We start from the raw sequence: 19,834 nt of genomic DNA, 5'->3' as shown, positions 1-19,834 counted from the left end.
GCATCCCCAGGTACGTGATGCTCTACTGAGCACTACAGGTAGGTTCCTATAATCAGGGCACTAGTGACAAAGCTAGATGCAAAATGAACTTTACTATCAAATCATTTTAAACATTCTAAGGGTTTTTTTGGGGGGAGGGGGGTTGGGAAGGGGTTTGTTTTTGTTTCAAGGGAGGATGCTTGTGACTCCATGCAGAAATGGGGGGGGGGGCGGGGGGTGAAAAACACTCCTAATTTATCTTTCATGGAATTACTCATACAATTTGCTTGAAGTAAGGTACAATGGAACCCAAGAGCAAAAGTTTTAAATGCTTCTGTCCATAAATACACAACAGAAATCCCCGTTATGCAGACTAGAAGTTGGTTATTCTGCATTTGGCAATTTGGGAGGTTTCCCAATTTGTGCATTGCATAGCTACTTTTCATTTTACGTGAATTCTCTTAAAGTTGAGCTAGAAACACAACCCAAGAAGGTGAACCACACCAATGACTTGCCTTTGTTAAAGAATTGGTTAAACACACAGAAGACAGAGAATTCTATTTTAATGCTATTTGGAGGTGGTACACCACAATTAATATGGCTTCAGCTGTGTCTGGGTGTACGGAGTTTTATAAATTAATATCACTTATCTTCATGGGAAGTTAAATGAGCACCCTACTGAGTATTATCTCACACTGATAATCAGTAATTACAGTTTAAATAAAATTAATTAAACCAAAAACAGGCTCTAAAAAACTATCTGGATTTTAAGCTGTAGTATAGCACTGTAATAGTGACAAAGTTCTATTACAGTGTTTTAAATACTAACAGCAGTGGTATTTTTTTTTAATTTAAAACAAAAGGAAGATACTGTAATTATTAGCCATTTTAAATTTGAAAAGCCAGAGAAAGTATCCTAAATGTACTTCCTTAGAACCTCTAAGAGTACCTATTTTCATGCAATCCAAGAGAATTAAGCAAATAAAAGTTCATTGTAATTATAATTCCATGTGAATGCATACCTGAAATCCAGAAAAAAATTACTTAAAATTATCTACCAATTTTCATGCAATCCTGTACTATATTTAAGAAGATGGGGTACTTGGGTGCCTCATTCAGTTGAGTGTCCGACTCAAGTCATGATGGGGCGAAGGGGGGGGGGGCAGGAATAGGGGGCGGTAGTGGTGAGACTGAGCCCTGCATTCAGGCTCTGCGTTCATTAAGGAGTCTGCTTACTGCTCTCTTTCCCCTTTCCCTCTGCCCATCCCCGTTGTGCTCTCTAGAATTTTTTAAAAAAGGAGAAAAAGGGGAAAAAAAAAAAAACACCTATAACTTCATTACTAAACAAGCAACTTGCTGATTAAAACTGGCTCCAGAGTCGCACTTCTGATTCCTGCCCAGCCACCTGCTTGCTGTGTCACCCTAACCAAGCTATTTAAATCTTCCATGATAATACCTATCACGGCAAGTTGTTTCCTATTGGAAATGAAACTGCTTCTCACCTTTCAGCTTTGGGCTGAAAGGCCTGAAATGCCTTCGGTGACCACTATCACGTGGATCCCCATACTCCCCATTATCACTGCACACAGGTTATTCCCTTTTTATGTCCTTTCATAAGACTTATAAAAAACATGTAATTTCTTCATTTATTCTGAGAAGGTTGACGGTCTCCTTCCCACTAAAATATAAGGGCATGATAGACCAACCATCAATGGTCTTAGTCACTGTGGTAGCCAGTCTCTAAGACAGTCCCAAATAATCCTGCCTTATATAACCAGTAGGATACTATGGAAATTATGGAGTTTCCAAGACTAGATCATAAAGACCTCACAGCTTTTTGTCTTGCTCCCTCTTGGGTCACTCAGTCTGGGGTATGCCAGCTGCCACCCAAGAAGACACTCAAGACCTAAGGGTAGGTCCACATGGCATGGAGCTGAGCTAAAGACACTAAAGAGGCAGAGAAGCCGCTTGCCAACAGCCATGCCAGTGTGCCATCTTGGAAGCCCAGCTGAGCCTTCAGATGACTTATATAGCCAACAGGACTAATAGCTCCTCAGAGATTAAGACTTTTATATACTCTAGCCAACATCTTCATTACAATCTCATGGGACTCCAAGCCAAAAACCACATACCTAAGCAACTACCAAATTCCTGCCCCCCCAGAAGAAGTGCAACTAAACATTCACTGTTTTAAGTCACTAAGTTTTGGGGAAATTGTTAACATAGCAACAGGTAACTGTTAAAGTCACTGCTGTATGTTCAGCCTAGAGCACAGAATCTAGCAGAAAGCTAACGATCCATTAACACGTGAAGGTACAAGTGAATGAGCAAATACTGGATAAAATACATAAGATACAGTACTGTCCCTGAAGAGGCTCACCACTTGAAGGAAAAACAGAAGCTACTGAAGGTAAAATACACAGATGCCCCCAAGAAAAATCATAAGCCAAGTAAATTAGCAACAGATAGTTATAAGTGATTCTAGGGTGAGGGAAAATCAAAAGAGGCTTGGAAAGAGGATACATCAGGGAACCCCGTGAGGCTGACAGGAGAATTATGGGAGAGGACACACGTTGACAGCCCAAAGACATGCCTGCCTGTTTCCACGGTCCTTACTAAAATGGTGGGGACATCAGTATTACTAAGATCGAACACGGTCAGTGAGAAATTGGCTGCTCATTGTTGCAGGTGTGAAGAGCTAACCATCCCAGTCTGAGGCCACAATCCTAGCACTCAGTAACAATTCCCACCAAGCCACCCACTATTGCACTCCAACTTTAATAGCCCTCAGTGTTAGAAATGGCCCTTCCTGGCCTTAAATTTAGATTTTAGTGAAGTTATAAGACGTTCTTTAGCCAGAGGTTTTGACAAAGTTTACCATCACCCCCCAGAAATGTACCTACAGTAATTTATTCACATTTAAATTTCATAAGGTATCTTATTAAATAAGCATACTCACTAGATTAAAATTCCTTGACAATAAATTACAATACGCAGTCTATCTCCTACAACCAACTGTCACAGGGCAGCCAGTGAAGACGCCCACATAGGAAAGACCAGAGGCCCCCAACAACTATCAGCACCAACTTCCCAGTCAGGCGTGAACACCCTATAAATGAATTCTCCAGCTCCATGAAGGCTTCACAGGACTGCAGCCTGAGTCAACGTTGTGCTTAGAATCTCATGAACGACGTCAAACCAGCACTATCCCGCTATGCTGCTTCCAAATTTTAGACCCAAGAAACTGAAATGTTATTGTTTAACCCACTCAGCTTTAGGATAATTATATAAACAGAAGACTAATACAGAGCTCCTCATAGAATACTTTTAAATGCCTAAAATAGGTATAATTATAACAAAAACTGTTATGAAAATATTTTAAAATTTTATGGTAATAGGTCTTCATGAACTCATTATATAACATGCGATAACAGGAAATCTAATTTCAACATAGTGTTGAACACAAACCACCTTTTGAAGTATCTCCAATAACTAACATGCTTTGAACATATGTTTTCTGTGGTAACCAAGTCACAGGTCAAAATCTACTGTGTGTGTGTGTTTGGAATTTGTTTTCACCTATATTCATAATTTAAAAAAAACAACTAAGTTTTACTTAAAGATTAATGAAAATAAAGATTTAATCTTTTTTCCGTTCAAGGACACCATGAATTTTACTACCAAACCCCTGGTGGTCCATGGCCTGCAGTTTAAGAACCCCCTGGTAGGTCTAGAATAACAGAAAGAGGGGTTGAAAGGTAAACAACTCAAGTTCTAATGCCTTTCACGCATTAGTGGCAGAAACTACATACAAGACCTCAAGTTGAGACCAACCAGGAAAACTGCACCAGAAATGCTCAAAGAGAGCTGGAAGCTTTTGAAGGAAGAAGCCAACAGGAACGTAAAGCCTTCAAAGAACATCTAGGTTTCAATTAGAACAAGAAGGAAAACAAACATTCAAAGACAGGCTTCGACTGCCAATGGGCAAAGTAGGAAGGCTTGAGAAGACTGGAGGAGTTGGGAGAGGAATGTCCGAGAAAAAGAATAAATGGACCTGGATAGGGAGAGAAGCATCTAGGTGCAGATATGGATTGACTAGGACTTCTGATGTTGACTTAGATCAACAGAAAAATCGTTTGAATTGTAGTGACTAATGAAAACAAATAAGGAAACAAATCATGAAACCATATAGACCGACTCCTCTTAAATCATCTTCTCTCTGTCCTGACTGCCACTGTCCTACTTTGGGACACTTGGACAACAGCCACAGCCTCCTCGCTTGCCTCTAGGTCTGCTCTGCCCCTCTACCCCCAATCACACTCTGAGCTACTCTCTATACGGACATCATTTTGATCTTCCTGAAATGCAAATCCAATCCTGTCCCTCACTCCTATGCTTAAAACATTTCAATCTTTGCATCCCCATTACTCAGAGAAGGACATTCCAATCTTACCATGGCTCAACAAGGTCCAGCTTAATCTGAACTGCACCTTCTCTCCAATCTCTTCACCACTTCACCCCGCTTACACTGTAGGATCCAGATGTAATGAAAATGCCAGTCTCTTAAATGTGCATGTTGTTCCTTGTGCCTAAAACCTATCCACAACCACAATTCCTATCCCATCCCCTTAATCTGGCTCATTTCAACTCCATCTTCAGCTCTCAGTTAACTACATCTTAGGTAGGAGCCTTCCTGACTAAGCAAGATGCCCAAAAGTCTGGTGTCTGCCATTACATAGTACGAATACTATTCTGAAACTACCTCTATCATAGGTTTACTCAACCAGGGTGGAAGTCCTTGAGAAGAGGAATTATTTTATTCACTACTGGACCTACTCCTGGAACTTAGCATTGTCCAAAGCATATAGTAGGTGTTCTATTCATTTTTGGTAAGTGAATAATAAATAGCTCCCTATCTTCCATGTCTGGGATACAAGCCATTGCTTCTTGCTTTGCTAATTCCTTCCCAAAAGTATCAGGAAGAACTCCAAGTGTCATGCCTTTTATATATTAAGAATAACCTAGACTCTTACCAACACTGATCCATTGAGTATTAGTCCCCTAGACTGAGAACCTTGAGTTCTGTAATGCAACATCAGGTGGGAAGAAAAATATCCACTCAAAGGAAAAGACAATCACTTAAAAAGAATATTCAAAACAACCCCAAAGTTATACCTACTCACATCTTTAAGTATAATTCTAATTTCTTGTGTGAAAATATTAACACTATATACATAAAAGGAAATATAAATTAGCTCTGTAAATATACTTTTTAGAAGACATAAACGAGTAATACCCATAAACAAAAGTCCTCCGAAAACATCAACAATTGCTTTCTACTTGCCAACCCAACATTTCCATTAGGAATCCATTCAGTTAGTATCCAGTAAATAAAATTATCAGAGTAAAAAATTACTACAACTCCTGCCAGCTTAGATTCCAACTTGTCCTTCAGAAGTAGCTGAAAGGTCACCTTCTCTACCAAGTCTTCTCCCAACATCAAAAATGACCTTACCACTTCCAATGAACCCTATATACAGAGCAATGGGCCTAGGACAGTATTAGTATATACCTATACAACTGTAAACTGTATACATCTGCTTCCCCACTGTTCCCAGATGCAGAGGCCATCATATCTATCTTTGTATTCCTACAGGAGTACTAACTATTCAAATGCTTAATGAATGAAGGGATAAAAGGATGAATAAACAAATCTGCACACCCCACTACATCTTAGTATATTCAACTCTGAGAGCTCTTGATCTTATTCCCAAGTTTCTACTGATTTGAGTAGGAGCTCTCTAAACTATCCCATAAATATTTAAAGATTCTAAGACAGTACTTAAGTGTTACTACTGAAAACCTAAGTACAGGAAGCTCTAATTAACTCATATTAATGGGCTCAGAAAGGCTCACCTGACTTAGTGAATAATTTAAGCTTATAGAACTTGTTTGATGTATTTTACCACATACATTCAGTTGTCCCAGTCCATGCTGGTTTATCTACTTTACACAGAAGAGTTTCTTTTGAATATATCATTTCAAAGAAAAACTGGAAAATATCACTCTGTATTATTATTCATGGTTTTTAAACTTACCAAGGAAATAGAAGTTCATAAAAAGTTGTATGTCCTATTAGGCCAATAAGAAAATAATTTAAGTAATTCTTTTAAATTAAGTTTTTTTAAAGAGGATTTATGTTCTATTAACTGACTTGCAAGTGAGGCACATAATCAGATAAAATGATTATTTACTTTCATAAGTACAATGTCCAATTTAGCATATATCCCACAAGGGAGGTCACATCTAGGTAGGTCCAGGAATAGCCTGCGGGTAGACAAAATGCAGTCCTGTCAAGCATATTCCTCTGGGCAACTCATCTTTGAGCAAACCAGTCTCACAAAACACACTCAGGAACATGCTGGAGTCGTCTGGTAGCATTTACATCAAGTTAGTCACAAGGCCCACTGAGAACAGGGAAAACTTCTCAAAGCACTCATCAGAACCCACACCCAGGTGATATCTTCAATGGTTCTAAGACCACATTCCTGGTGGGGAAATTTGAGGGGAACCAGGAAAGCCCGCAGTTATATCGGAGCAAATTGCCATTGCTAGATCTGTGAAGTGGCTTCCATACAGAGTTTTTCCATGTCCTTCACAATTAAAGGGGGGGGGCGGAAAAAGACGCTTATTCTTTACCTGTTGACATCTCTCAGTCACACACATCACTAGTCCTTCGGGATAAAGGTTTCTCAGTTTTATTTACTGGAAATACTAAAAATAACTCATTTCTAATCATAGAAAAGTTCTCAGAATATGTTTTTACAATTATAATTCTCAGAATTAAGATCAATGACTAGGATACAATTTTTCCTGATCAATTTAAAGGCCAGAAGTCTCACAGAAATGGCTTCAAGGGGAAAAGCAGTCTGGAATCAGTCTGCCATGGTCTTTTCTCACAGCCCCCATGACATTGAACAAATTATTAAATCGCTCTTGCCTCAGTTTCTCCATCTTTCAAAATGGGAATGATTTTCACAACAAGCTTCTAAGGGGGGTATTAAGTATTTATAAAGCTAACATTTAGAACACTACTCAGCACATAACTAACAATTACAGGGTCTTTATGTTGACTAAGAAATGCCTATCAAGTTAGAGAGGCAGGGTCCTACCATAAAGGCCTTAAAGGCCATATTAAAGAGTGCAGGCTTGACTTATAGATAACTGGTGCACCTAAGCAGTTTCAAATGAGGTGAAATATGGTCAGATATATAATTTAGATGGGTCAGCCCGCTGTGCAGGAAGTTGGCTTTTTAGGGAACAGAAAGTTGCTTGAGAATCCGGACAAGAGATAGGAAGCCTTGTGCTCTGATAGAAGGAACTGAGAGAAGGAAATAGATTCAAGAAATCATCAAGAAGCTACCTTCTAAGAGAATATAGGAACAGAAACAAGCTTAAGAGGAAAGAAAGTCAAAGGTTTCATTTGGGGCATGTAGAGTTTCAAGTATGGATGAGACATCCATATGAAGGTATTCAGTAGGACAATGCAGTAATAGGTCTCAACTTAAAGGTCATAGACAAAGACATGGACTAAGGTGATAACCCCAGGCCAGTACTATATACAGAGGAGAGCAGTAGCTGCAGGAAAGAAACCTGATAAATAATAGTTTAAGATCGGCAAAGGAGGAGCGCCTGGGTGGCTCAGTCGGTTAAGCATCTGCCTTCGACTCAGGTCTTGATCTCAGGGTCCTGGGATCAAGTCCCGCATCGGGACTTGTGGCTCAGCAGGGAAGTCTGCTTCTCCCTCCACCCACCCCCTACTCATGCTCGTTCTAATAAATAAAATCTTTAAAAGAAAAAAAGATAGGCAAAGGAAAACCACACAAAATAGAAAAGGTCATAGGGATACAAAAATCAATAAAGTTTGTGTCCCACAAGCCAAGAAGTATTTGTTCAAAGAGGAAGGCAGTAACTGTATCAAGTATAGCCAATAAGTCTAGTAGATTTCCAAAGACTACAACTTAATGACTATTACTGGGGATAAAAATAGTCATTTCATAATGATGAAAGATTTACTGCAATCCCAAGTGTATATGCACTTAATTGCAGAGCTTTAATATATGGAGCAAAACAGATAGAACTGAAGAGAGAAAAATCCAAAATTATAGTTGGAAACTTCCCACTGCTCTCTCAATAACTGTTAGAACAAGCGAAAAGAAAAATCCAGAATATATGAATAACACTGTCAACCAACAGGATTTATAGACCAATTCTAAAACAAGCAGAATGCACATGTAACATTCACAAAGATAGACCACGTTCTGGGACAGAGAGCAAGACTCAGAAAACTAAAAATGATTGAAGTCACACAAACTATGGTCCCTGGCCACAAGAGAATTAAGTTTTAAGTCAGTAACAGAAAGATCAGGAAAAGCCCCATATATTTAAAAGTTAAACACAGACCTAAATAACCAATGAGTTAAAGAAGAAATCAACAGGAAATTAGAAGATATTTTGAATATTCAGAAATGATACAGCTAAAGTAGCTCTCAGAGGAAAATTTATAGTGTAATTTTTTTTTTTATTAGGAAGCAAAAGCCTCAAATTATGCACATTTCTACCTTAAGAAACCATAAAAAGATTAAGGCAAAAGGAAAGACAAAAACAAAATTATCATCCAGAAATTAATGAAACCTAAAGCTGGTTCTCTGAAAAGATCAATAAATTTGACAAATCTCTACCCAGACTAATCAGTGGGGAAAAAGAAGACAAGTTATTTTTCAGAATGAGAAAGGGAGAAATCATTACAGATCCTACATTTAAAAGGATAAGGAAATATCACAAACTGCCAATTCAAAAATACAGATATGAAAAAATTCCTTGAAAGCCTAAGGCCCACTCAAGAATAATTTGAATGGCCCTGTATCTTGTGATAGACATTACAGGAGAGGAGTGGCAAATAAGCACAATAAAAGATACTCAACATTAGTATTTAGGAGAAACAGTTTGTCAGTTTCTTATGGTCATAGTTACCACTTTATTCCCCTTCCAAAATGAAAACATGTCCACAAGAACTGTACTCAAATGTTTGCAGCTTTATCAATCCCCAAAAACTGGAAATCCAAACTAGTGAATATAAACTAGTATTACCAAACAATTGAATACTACTCAGTAATAAAAAGAACAAATTTCTGATACACCCATAGCACTAGAGGGGTCTCAAAAGCATTATGCTAAGTAAAAGAAGCCAGACACAAAGGCAACATACTAAGGGATTCCATTTATATGAAATCCTAGAAACTGAACTGTGTAGTTCAGAAAGCAGATTCATGATTCCCAAGAGCCAAGATGGCAGGGGGCAGGGATTGACTGCAAAGGGCACAGAGGGAATCTTTTGGGGTGATGGAAAGCTTTTATATCATAATCCTCATGTAGGCATGATTGTATACATTTGTCAAAATGCATCAGATTATACCCATAAGATTGGCGCATTATGTTGTAAGTAAATGCTTCCTCAAAAAAAAAAAAACAAAACAACGCATGTTCCTATCTATACCACGAGTATGGTAAATGCATAGTTCTCCAAGCATTTCGGCAGTAGTTCTCCCTTACAAACCTCCATCACCAGGGATACCAAGTCTCCACAGAGAGAGGAGTCCTGCGCAGTCACACTGCTAGTAAGTGGCAGAGCCAGCACCCGAACCCAGATTTCCCCTTTCAGCTACATGTCATAAAGTGAAGAGCAGACACTCGGAGAGACCGGAGGACGTCCTCTGGTTGCTGTCTGGGCCAAGGTCTGTTTTCAAGTTCTACTTGTGAGCCACGTGTGGGACAAGAAATCAATGTAGTGGATTCGATCGGCACCCGCAACTTTTTTTTTAATGGAAGGAAAAAGAGTGGAAAAGAAAAGATCAGAGTTCACTATGCTCAGAAACATGAAATAGTCATATATAAAACTGTTTCAACTGCAGGGGAATTTATATGTGTACGTGTGCTGGGCTACAAAAGGGTACTTCTTATTGTAGGTCGCAGCCAAGAAAATTTGAAAATCATTGCTGCAGGTCACACCAGAGATTACAACAGTAATACTGGCTGCAGAAGGGATAAAAGAGACAATCAGTACAAGCCCAACACTTGAGACAAATGGTTGGGAGGGACGGTAAGCAAGTCAAAACGACTTCTACTCAAAATGCAAAAACACTCTGTGGACACACTGATGGAGGATTCAGCATTGTGTCGTCCACGTTCAATTTCTTGCTGTTTACCTTTCCAATCCCGGCTCCCTTCACTGCCCCGTCTCAATCTTTTTGTCTCTACAAGGAAAGCGCTCTTTTTAACCCAGGCATAGACAATGGATGGTTGTAAACTAAATGACTTTTTCACCTTGGATTGCACTTTATACATCATGAATGCTCAGATATTTGTAGAACAAACACGGTTTCAAGTATATGAACTCTGACCAGGGATCTGAACACTACAGCAATACTTCCTTCCTGCAACTGGACAGTGTCGGTGAAATCCTGACTAACTCAAGAAATAACCTTGAAATGTGAAGTATTTTTGTAGGCCTTCAACAAAGCAACTTAAATGGGGTTTTTAACATTAATGCTTCCCAGAATGTTTCAACTTAATGTTTCTAAAATACTCTTATTCAAAGATGTGACTACAGCTGACACCATTTTATGTACCTTCTCTCAAGTTCTACCCAAAACATGCTATTCTCTCATTAAAAAGTTCTAAATTGGAGCGCCTGGGTGGTTCAGTCGGTTAAGCATCTGCCTTCGTCTCAAGTCATGATCCCACCTCTGCTTGCTGCTCCCCTGCTTGTGCTCTCTCCCTCTCGGTCAAACAAATAAAATTTTAAAAAAAAGTTCTAAATCAAAAGTACACATGCAACATATATGTTGTGGGGTAGCCACCTTTAATTAGAAAACACATTGCCAGCACACATCAAAGCATCCATGGCAAATGCTCCCCTGAGCTCTAACTCACCAGAAACAGTTAAACAGAGGCCCCAAGATAACCAGCTACCCTTTCCTCCCTCCCTCCATGTTCTGCATTGGTCTGTGAGCATATAAGGCTCAACTACAAATGCATCACATCACCCTACTGTCTATACGTTGGGAAATATTTTTAAAAGGGGTTAAAAAGGGACAAATGAATGCAGCAGTTCAACACACTTCAGCCTAAGTGAAACTCAAAACTTTATGACAAAAGTAGAGATGGTATAATCAGTCCTGCTCTACAAGTGATCAAATTGATTTGCCAAGGTCAAAGAGCTAAGAGGTGAAGTTCTGTCTTTCAACAAGAGTTTTCTGATTCCTAATCTAATGCTCTTTCCACACTGCATCAATGAGTAAGGTTTGCTTTTCAGCGTGTCTTCTTCAAGATAGCCAGGCTTCTTCTCTAAGCTCCACAACAATGTATCCAGCTGCCTGAACTAGATGCCTGCTTGATCCTTTCCTGGACTTAAGCGCTGGCCTACTCAAGAGCCAGGCTAAAGCACAAGAGCAGAAGCGAACATCAAGAGCTGGGGAGACAGTAGTTCAGTCAGCTGGTCAAGGGGAAAAAGGCCAAGAAGGAATCTAGAAGAAAGAGTCATGTGTACATCGAAGAGAAAGGCAGGGGCAAGGCAACCATCAGTGATCCAGGCAGGTGGTCAGAAAGTCTGACAGCAAGCTCTTGTCAAAGGTTTTTTGTTTTTTTGTTTTGTTGTTAAAGCTTCTTTACCCTATGCAAAGGCAAGAGTCCATCTCTGGAAAGCCTAACCAGGACCAAGCCATCCCCAGGTCCAAGGAAACCACAATACTAGGCAAGTAATCAAAAACAGGGATTCATTCTTTTATTCCCTCAATGAAAAACTAGTGAAAATGCTTACCATGTACCAGACAATATACCTGGAAGTAATTAACACATTGTCTCTTCCTTGATGTTTAAACTGGTGAGAAGTTCACAGAGTGATATACTGGTTTGATAAAAATACCACACAAGGCACTCTGGTAACTTCCCAAAAGTCCTGACCTTCCCAAGCCCGATTACAAGGATGAGGGGAGAGCAGGAATGGAGGCAGAAAGGAGAGAGAGGACTATAGTCTTCACTGAGGAGGAGCCTATTTACTAATGTAAGATCAGAGCAAGATGGCTTCCAGAATGACCTGCAAAAGCCACTCTAGAAAAGAAACAGGCCTATTTCTAGAACTTAGGGTAGAGGCTGTGGGTTGGCAATGTGCAAGGTCAGTCATAAAGAGGGTAAGAGCGGCAGCTCAATGAAAAAAGGAAAAAATGTATGGTGCCCATAAAATATGAACAAACCTCACATGTCCTAGAATAGCATTCAGCAATAGAAAGGAACAAAGTAGTGATCAAGCTACAACACAGATAAACCTTGAAAACATTATGCAAAGTGGTCTTTTGTGACTGAATTCTTTCATTTATCATGACTCCATTCATAGGAAATGTCCACAAGTGGCAATCTGCAGATCAAGTAGCCTGGCCATTGCTGAGCACTGCCAGAGTTGGGCATGAGTGGGGAGTGACTGCTTTTAAGTAGGAGGTTTCTCTTTGGGTGATGGAAATGTTCTAAAACGGATTGTGGTGATGGCTGTATAGCTCTGAATAAAACCATCCAACTGTACACTTTACATGGATGAACTATAGGCTATATAAACTGTATTTTAATAAGACTATTACAGATCTACCATTGTATATTCTCATGGATGTTCAAACAAAAAAATTGCAGATGGTTTTATTGCAGTCATAAGCAGCCATTTGAAGGCTAAGTCAGCACAGTAAGCATATGGGTTCAGAACTTTGTGGAACAAGAGTGAAGCCACGGCTGCACCACTGGCCAGCTGCACATAGCTGGGCAAACGGCTTACTGAACCTAGCTGACCCTTGGAGCAACTGAGTGCTAAGACGAGGACAACATCTACCTTGCAGGGTAAGAAATGACATGTCCTCTGTGTAAGCACTCCATAGAACTACAACTTCCTAAATACTATTACATGAAAAACATTATCCAGAAAAGCTTACATCAACCTTCTTAGATATTATCCAGAGGAACAAAACAGAACATTCTATTTCTTCAGTCCTGCATGTCAAGATCTACATCTCCTTCAGCTTCACATGTCCACCTTATCCAAGTACCCAAGATGGTACTTTGGATAACAGGGGTGCTAAACATTTTTTTGAGTGCTTACTATGTTCTAGGCACTCTGTTTCATATTAAAGGTAAATTCTAATTCAAAACCAGGTCAACAGGGCACTGTGCTTGGTCCTATTGTTCTTTCATTATTATTGTTAATTTGGGCCTTGCTGTTATTATCCTTTATCATTAGCCAAAAGTTACACTCAAAAATCTATTTTTCAAAAACATGTACTTGAATATACAAGAATCTGTAATGGTGATATAAAGTGTTACTTATAAGCAAGCCTATTATCAACAGACAGAATAGGAAGGAATGCTTGGTTGTGTTTTTGAGCAGTATTTTTTTTTTTTTAAATACATGCATGATTTTTTAGTCTGGTTTACTTTAATTAGCAACTACATATTTCAAAAAAGCTGAATGTCTTTAGCTATTTTTTTTTACCTCCTTCTGAAGTGTGCAATTCATCCCCCAAAGAATGAGAGCTGATTTGAATGATTCAAAGTTGACTAACAATTTGTAATTAAACAATTTTAAGATATCAACTAGTTCCTTTTACTATTTAAAAGCAAAAAAATGTTTTTTTTTTTTTACCAGTTCTGTCTCTATTTTAGCACTATAAAAAAAAAAAAAAAGCACATTTCCAAACCATGCAGGTTTTTAAGCAGTTTCAAAGGTGTTAGCATAGCACGCCATCCACATTACATGGTTAGTTAAGATTCACAACAAAAGAAATGTTGAGCATAACCTTACCATATCATCCGTCAGGGTCCTAATATTTAAATGCTGCAAATGAAAGAAACCAATCACATCAGTACTTTATAACAGTTTTTTAGTTAATATTTAAAAATTCTACAGTGCTAAGTTGAACATAATTAAATTCCTGACAGTCTAATAAAAATGAATTATACATTGTTTTAATCACCTTCTCAAGAAGATGGACAAAAGGTACTCTGAATGTGTAGTTTCAAACACTTCCCAAGATTTCTTGGACTTGCAAACCTGACAAACCAGAAACCTGTGCTACAATAAACATGTTCCCGATTAACAATATTAGTTACAAGTATATGGACTTAGGACACAATGGATATGGAGATTTAAAATGTGAAAAAAAATCTGAACCATAGGACAGTGAAACTTTAAATCTACCATTAGCATGCAGCATAGTAGATAATGAAGTACTTTGCTGGCTTAATTAACTTAAACAATTCTAGTAACGAAGAGAGTACCGGAATGACTATTTGCATCTTTAACATCAGTCTGATTTATCACCAGTGGTGACAGTAGACACTTTTCAATTTCATTGCTAGCTTCTTTGAGAACCCTTTTGATTTCCCTGCTAGACAAACATAAGGCCACCTTAAAAAGTGAATAAATTAGTTTCTTACAAAGTGGTGTTCAAAAGAAAAAGCATTTAGGGGGAAAAAGGCGGCCAGAAATCTAAGTTTTATAAATTCTGGAGTCAGGCAAGAGTTTGTATTCAAGGAGCTGGAATCAATTTCCAATGCTCCCTCGTCTTATTCAGTAGCATTAGACCGTTTAAAAGGGCAGAAAAAGGGTCAAGTGCATTCCTAAATAGACCTGATTTTAGAAGTATAAAAGAACATGTGTCAGCATTCATCATATAACAGCCTGAGTGGCACTAACTTCAACATGGACAGAATGAAATTTTTCATGTTTGTATACTGGCATACACCTTTATTAATGCTCACCAATCTATCTCAGTGATGATCCAGATTAAAAAATTGTACAAAGCAAATCACTATCCCAGATTCTCTTGTTCTTTGACCAAGACATTCCTTCCTCTAGGGCAAGGAATACAGTAACTAGAGGGGCCCAGAATGAGCTTTGTGTATAACCAAAGCTGAGTAACAGACCACACTTAAGCCACACCACTAGGTTCTAGCCTAAACGCTCTGTTAAATTGGGAACAAAGAAGGGACAGTACTGAACTAACAGAACTAGTATTTAATTCTGGGCTAGAAGTGGTCTTCAATATTACCTTCAGCCTTTGAAAATAACAAGCACGGAAGTCCTTACAGGTGGGTAAACTCCTGGGCAGAACGGTTAAGATTTCTGAATACTTAGGGCCACAGTCACCTCCCAGAGGCCATTACTAGAATTAAACACCAGCAAAGGGCTCGCAAGTTCACAGAAAAAGGAGTAGAAAGACCGTGTGGGTAGAAAGCAGTAGAAAGACCCCTCCTAACTGCTCACTGTTATGTACCAATTTCCCACCAACAGAGATCTCCAGCCCATTGCACATGGTGAACTCATCTCTATTCTTCAGCCAGAGATACCGCCCCAATCACAACAGGCATCACACCGAAAGGGGTCGTTCCGCATTCCTCTCACAAGACTAGGAATAGAGCCAACTACCAACACAAGGGCATTCTAGGTGGCCTGATCTTGAAAAGGCAGGCCAAAGACAAAGGATCCGGCTGGAATCTCGTTTAGAAAAGTACGCCACGGTAAAAAGAAAACACCTTCTTCAATTAAATAGCCCCAAATACCAGTTTGAGTTGCCTGAGGAAAATGCCATAAAAGCAATGTCGAGAGAATGGAAAAACAATTTTAAACCAGAGCAGAGCCCAGGCAAGATTCATCATTTAAAGACTGCATAAAAGGTACAGAAAATACAGTACCAGACAGGAAAAGTCGGGGGGGGGGGGTGGAAGTTACAGCATGCAAAATACAGAAGATGTAAATAGCCAGAAACTATTTTTTTTTTTTTATAACTTTGAATGCCTAAAGCTGCACAGCCCTTTCAAGTTAGAGTTGGACTCATAACTCAGAATATAACAGTCACCCTTATGTAGAAACAAGACATGTAAGTTTCTTTTTGTTGTTTTTTGTTGTTTTTGGTCATAAATTCTTTGGATCCTTAAACCAGCTCACTGAGAATCTAGCTTTAGTGGTGCCTGGGTGGCTCAGTCGGTTAAGCGTCTGCCTTCAGTTGGGGTCATGATCCCGGGGTCCTGGGATCGAGCCCAGGGTCAGGCTCCCAGCTCAGCAGGGAGTCGGCTTCTCCCCTGCTCCTGTGCTTGTGCTCTCTCATTCTTTCAAATAAAATCTTAAAAAAAAAAAAAAAAGAATAGGGCGCCTGGGTGGCTCAGTTGGTTAAGCCACTGCCTTCGGCTCAGGTCATGATCCTGGAGTCCCTGGATGGAGTCCCGCATCGGCCTCCCTGCTCGGCAGGGAGTCTGCTTCTCCCTCTGGCCCTCCCCCCTCTCATGTGCTCTCTCTCATTCGCTCTCAAATAAATAAATAAAGTCTTTAAAAAAAAAAATATGTGACAAATTATGACAGAATTATAATACAGGGGTAAGAAAACTCAAAAGGATCCAAGTGAAGGAAGTTCAACAGTCAGAGAAAAGCAAGAAGCCAGTTCCTATTCTTTCTCTGGAAAGCACTCGCCTATCAATTCTCCCCACTACCCACACCACGATCCAGAGAAGCCAGTAGGGCAGGAAATGATGGCAAATTCAAGGACCCACGACAGGACCGCAGGTAGTGACCAACAGAGCAAACAGCTGTAAAACGAATCTAAAAATTCTGGTTCCTATATCAAAACAGTGAAGCCAGAATAACTTTCACTTCAAGATTTAGCTTTCAAAAAAAAAAAAAAGAAGTTACATAGCTATTTGTTTACACGCATGCAATCTGAGACTACTAAAGACCCGTCAGCATTTAAAAATTTAAGTAGGTCAAAGCATGAATAATTGCCCCTAAAAACTGAAATGTCCAATCCATCTACTTCAAACATGACCCAAAGAAAAAATAGACACTATTTTTTAAATGTACAGTTTTATCAAGTGGTACCCTTCTGTAGGATGTTTGCAAGCTAATATTAATTCAAGTTTTCTGTGAAGTGGACATTACATCAACATTTAGATCACAGACTTCTGAAAAGTCGAAGGGGTAGGGGGAGAGGAAATGATGGACATAAAACCCGGAGATAATTCTGCGGGGTTTCGGCCTTCTTGTAGTAAATATAAAACTACAAGGGTGACATCCCTTAATTAGAAAAAGAAAAGAACTTCGTTATAAAAAGTTACTGCCTTTATACTGCTACTCGAGGTACTGTTTATATGTCTGGTTAGCCAAGACACTTAAATGTAGTTGTTCGTTTTATAGCTACGAGCAATGCTCTTTACTCTGGCTTCTGCTTGGGGGAAATAGGAACTGCACCCATCAATCCAGCTCATGAGTAGCATTTGCTGAGACCCACACCAAGAAGGAAATGGAAACGTTCAATGGAAGCACATAGGACCACTTCAAAAATAACGTAATAGAAACTTTTAGGATTATATTTGTATCTCCACATGCACAGAAATGGAAATCATACAGTTCTAGACCTATGAAAACATTCATACCTAAATGTGATTTTGTGACCTTTAGTTACATTACTTGGTCTCTGATTGTATGGTGTTATAACACTTTATGGCAACGGGATAAATGAAACTGGCAGTAATTTCAAAAACAGTTCTGTACACAGAACAATTGGTAAATGGTTAAGGTGTGGTATTAAAGCACATTAGGGCTCCTTTCCTGAGCCAAAAAACTCACCTTTCTTCCTGTGTTCCTATGTTGCTCAATTTGCTAATTCTACTTTCTCCCTAAAAAGGAGCACCTCATATAGATAAGGAACAATGTTTTCTGCTAATGACAGTTCCTAGGATGGATGGTCAAGAGGATCACTCTGGAACTGAAAGACAAAAAGCCTTTATAGTTTTTTTTTTTTTGGATCCTATGTTCTTTTGAAGAAAAGAATAAAAAGGTAGAAATACAGAATAGAGGTCTCTATATTCGCATTTAAGCAAGGCATCAAAACCTTTATTGAAGACCGTACATGCTGTCAAAAAAACAGATCTAGAGCTTCAGAGCACTGTAAGAAATGCTGTAAATATCAAGAGGTCCTTCCCCAACCAACTTAGTTTACAAGGAAATAAACAAGACCAGATAAACTATATAATACAAAGCAACATATAAACCAAAGGTCCACATACACTTAAAAAAAGATTCTAAGCTATAGCCCAAGACTTTTAGCCAATTTTATATTTCCTTTCATTGGTTAGCACATTGGAACTAGCAGGGAGCAAAGGATCTGTCCATTCATGTCATTAGTTACATGGCAGTCACCACCAGGTGTCAAGCTAGCAGGTCTGATCACTGTCAAAGCCAAATAACATTTAAAAAATAATTTTTAGCTGTTGCAATTTCATCAGTTTACGTCCTTTAAGTGGGTCATTATGAGGAGCCATTAATGAGGAAAACCTGTAAGATTAAAGCCTCTGAAGGCACCTAAGACCCAAATTTCATCTCGGCCACCTGGTTTCACCTTGTTTGTGTGCACTAGGACACACCAAGATTTTCTCTGTGAGAGAAAGGACAAGGTCTCGGCTTCTCAAGATTCTGATTCAGTAGGTCTCAAGTGGGGCTTAGGCACCCACAGGTTCCAGGGGCCCTGAAGACAATGTGGCCACCAGCCCAGGACCCGTGAGAAATCCCGCTCTGCACTCCACCACCACCAGCTGTGAAACAGCCCCTCAGCCTGCACACATTCGAATCTCCTGTTAGGTGGCTCACTTGAAAACCGGTGTCCCTGAAACAAGCTAAATGAAGGGTACAGGTAGGAAGTACAAGCCGTTTTCAAAGAAGTGAGTAAGACTGAGCTGGTACAATTGGGACAGACACCAATTAGTATTGTTTTATGAGAATTCAACACTCTCGGGGGGGGGGTGAATTATTGCATCATTTATTCAAATGCTTAGTCTATCTCTAAAGGTACAATAATTCCACCTCTAAGTATAGGTTTAGTACTGAAGGATCAAAGCTTGCTCATTAGATCAGACCGGGCCATGACACTATTTCCTTGTCAAAAAAGCCCATAACGGACTGACAACAAAGTTACACCCAAAAGGAAGAACGGATCAATCTTCTTTTAATCAGAAGATGTGGGTGAGGTTATGTTAAAGCACTACTCAGACTTGTTTCCAATTCCAGATTCCTTTCCACCAAATAAGAACATGTACTTTATCCTAACAACATTTCTGGTCCACACACCTATTTGTTTTAATGTCAATGCCAATTGTAAAGATTGCAGGAATGTAAAGAAATATTACTAATCATGACACTAACCACACCTACAGAGCCTAAGGTTCATTTCCCAGGCAACGACACAGCATACCTAGACGTGAAACTATTCAAGGGCTCCATATTTAACAGCTCAGAAGTGTCCAAAAATAATACTGAAGCTTTCATAGCACCGAGGATAAGAGTAGAGCTGGCTCTTTGATAACCTAAAGAAAAGCTTTTTAAGTTGACTGGCTCTTCATGTGGTCGTATTTTTAGCCCCAGGTGGAAACAAGTAAGGGATGTTAGGGACAGGTGAGAAGGAGTAAAAACTCCCCACCTTCTTTTAATCTGTTCATTTATTCAAAACCAAACCCTGCCTACCTCAGAAAGATAAACACCTGGCCATTACCCCAGGCTTCTCTGCTCTCACCCACCCCAGAATCCAACCTCCCTTCTCCATAATTCCTTCTTTGGGAAAGGAGAGTCATCGAGAAATATTAGCTTTCAGGAAGAGACATCATTCAAGTATTCAGAGAAGTGAAAAAATTAATTTCTAAGATAACTCAAGGTTTTCAAAAGGATCAAAAGGCAGTAACAGAACTGCTAGAAAACCACCGCCTCTCTAGAAAAACC

At 39.3% G+C, this 19,834-nt stretch overlaps 1 protein-coding gene across 5 annotated transcripts in view; it reads right to left on the bottom strand.

Moving 5' to 3' along the window:
- Positions 1 to 19,834, bottom strand: part of DIAPH3 (diaphanous related formin 3) — a 486,464-nt gene that overhangs the window by 446,295 nt on the left and 20,335 nt on the right. For 3 of the 5 annotated variants that reach the window (XR_010409980.1, XM_064586023.1, XM_064586021.1), the window contains exon 2: positions 13,877 to 13,909. The exons of the other annotated variants lie outside the window; for them this stretch is intronic. Coding sequence is in view for 2 of the 3 variants with exons in the window: in XM_064586023.1 (XP_064442093.1) it covers positions 13,877 to 13,909 (33 nt within the window). In the remaining variant the exon portion in view is untranslated. The remainder of the gene's footprint in view (positions 1 to 13,876; positions 13,910 to 19,834) is intronic. 5 annotated transcript variants of the gene reach the window in all.

The sequence above is a fragment of the Mirounga angustirostris genome, unplaced genomic scaffold, assembly GCF_029215605.1.
Source record: "Mirounga angustirostris isolate CCGP_5_RB_7025 unplaced genomic scaffold, mMirAng1.0.hap1 SCAF_3, whole genome shotgun sequence".
NCBI classification, from domain to species: domain Eukaryota; kingdom Metazoa; phylum Chordata; class Mammalia; order Carnivora; family Phocidae; genus Mirounga; species Mirounga angustirostris.
The sequence above is the reverse complement of the archived record's forward strand: the minus strand, read 5'-3'. Positions and strand labels throughout refer to the sequence as shown.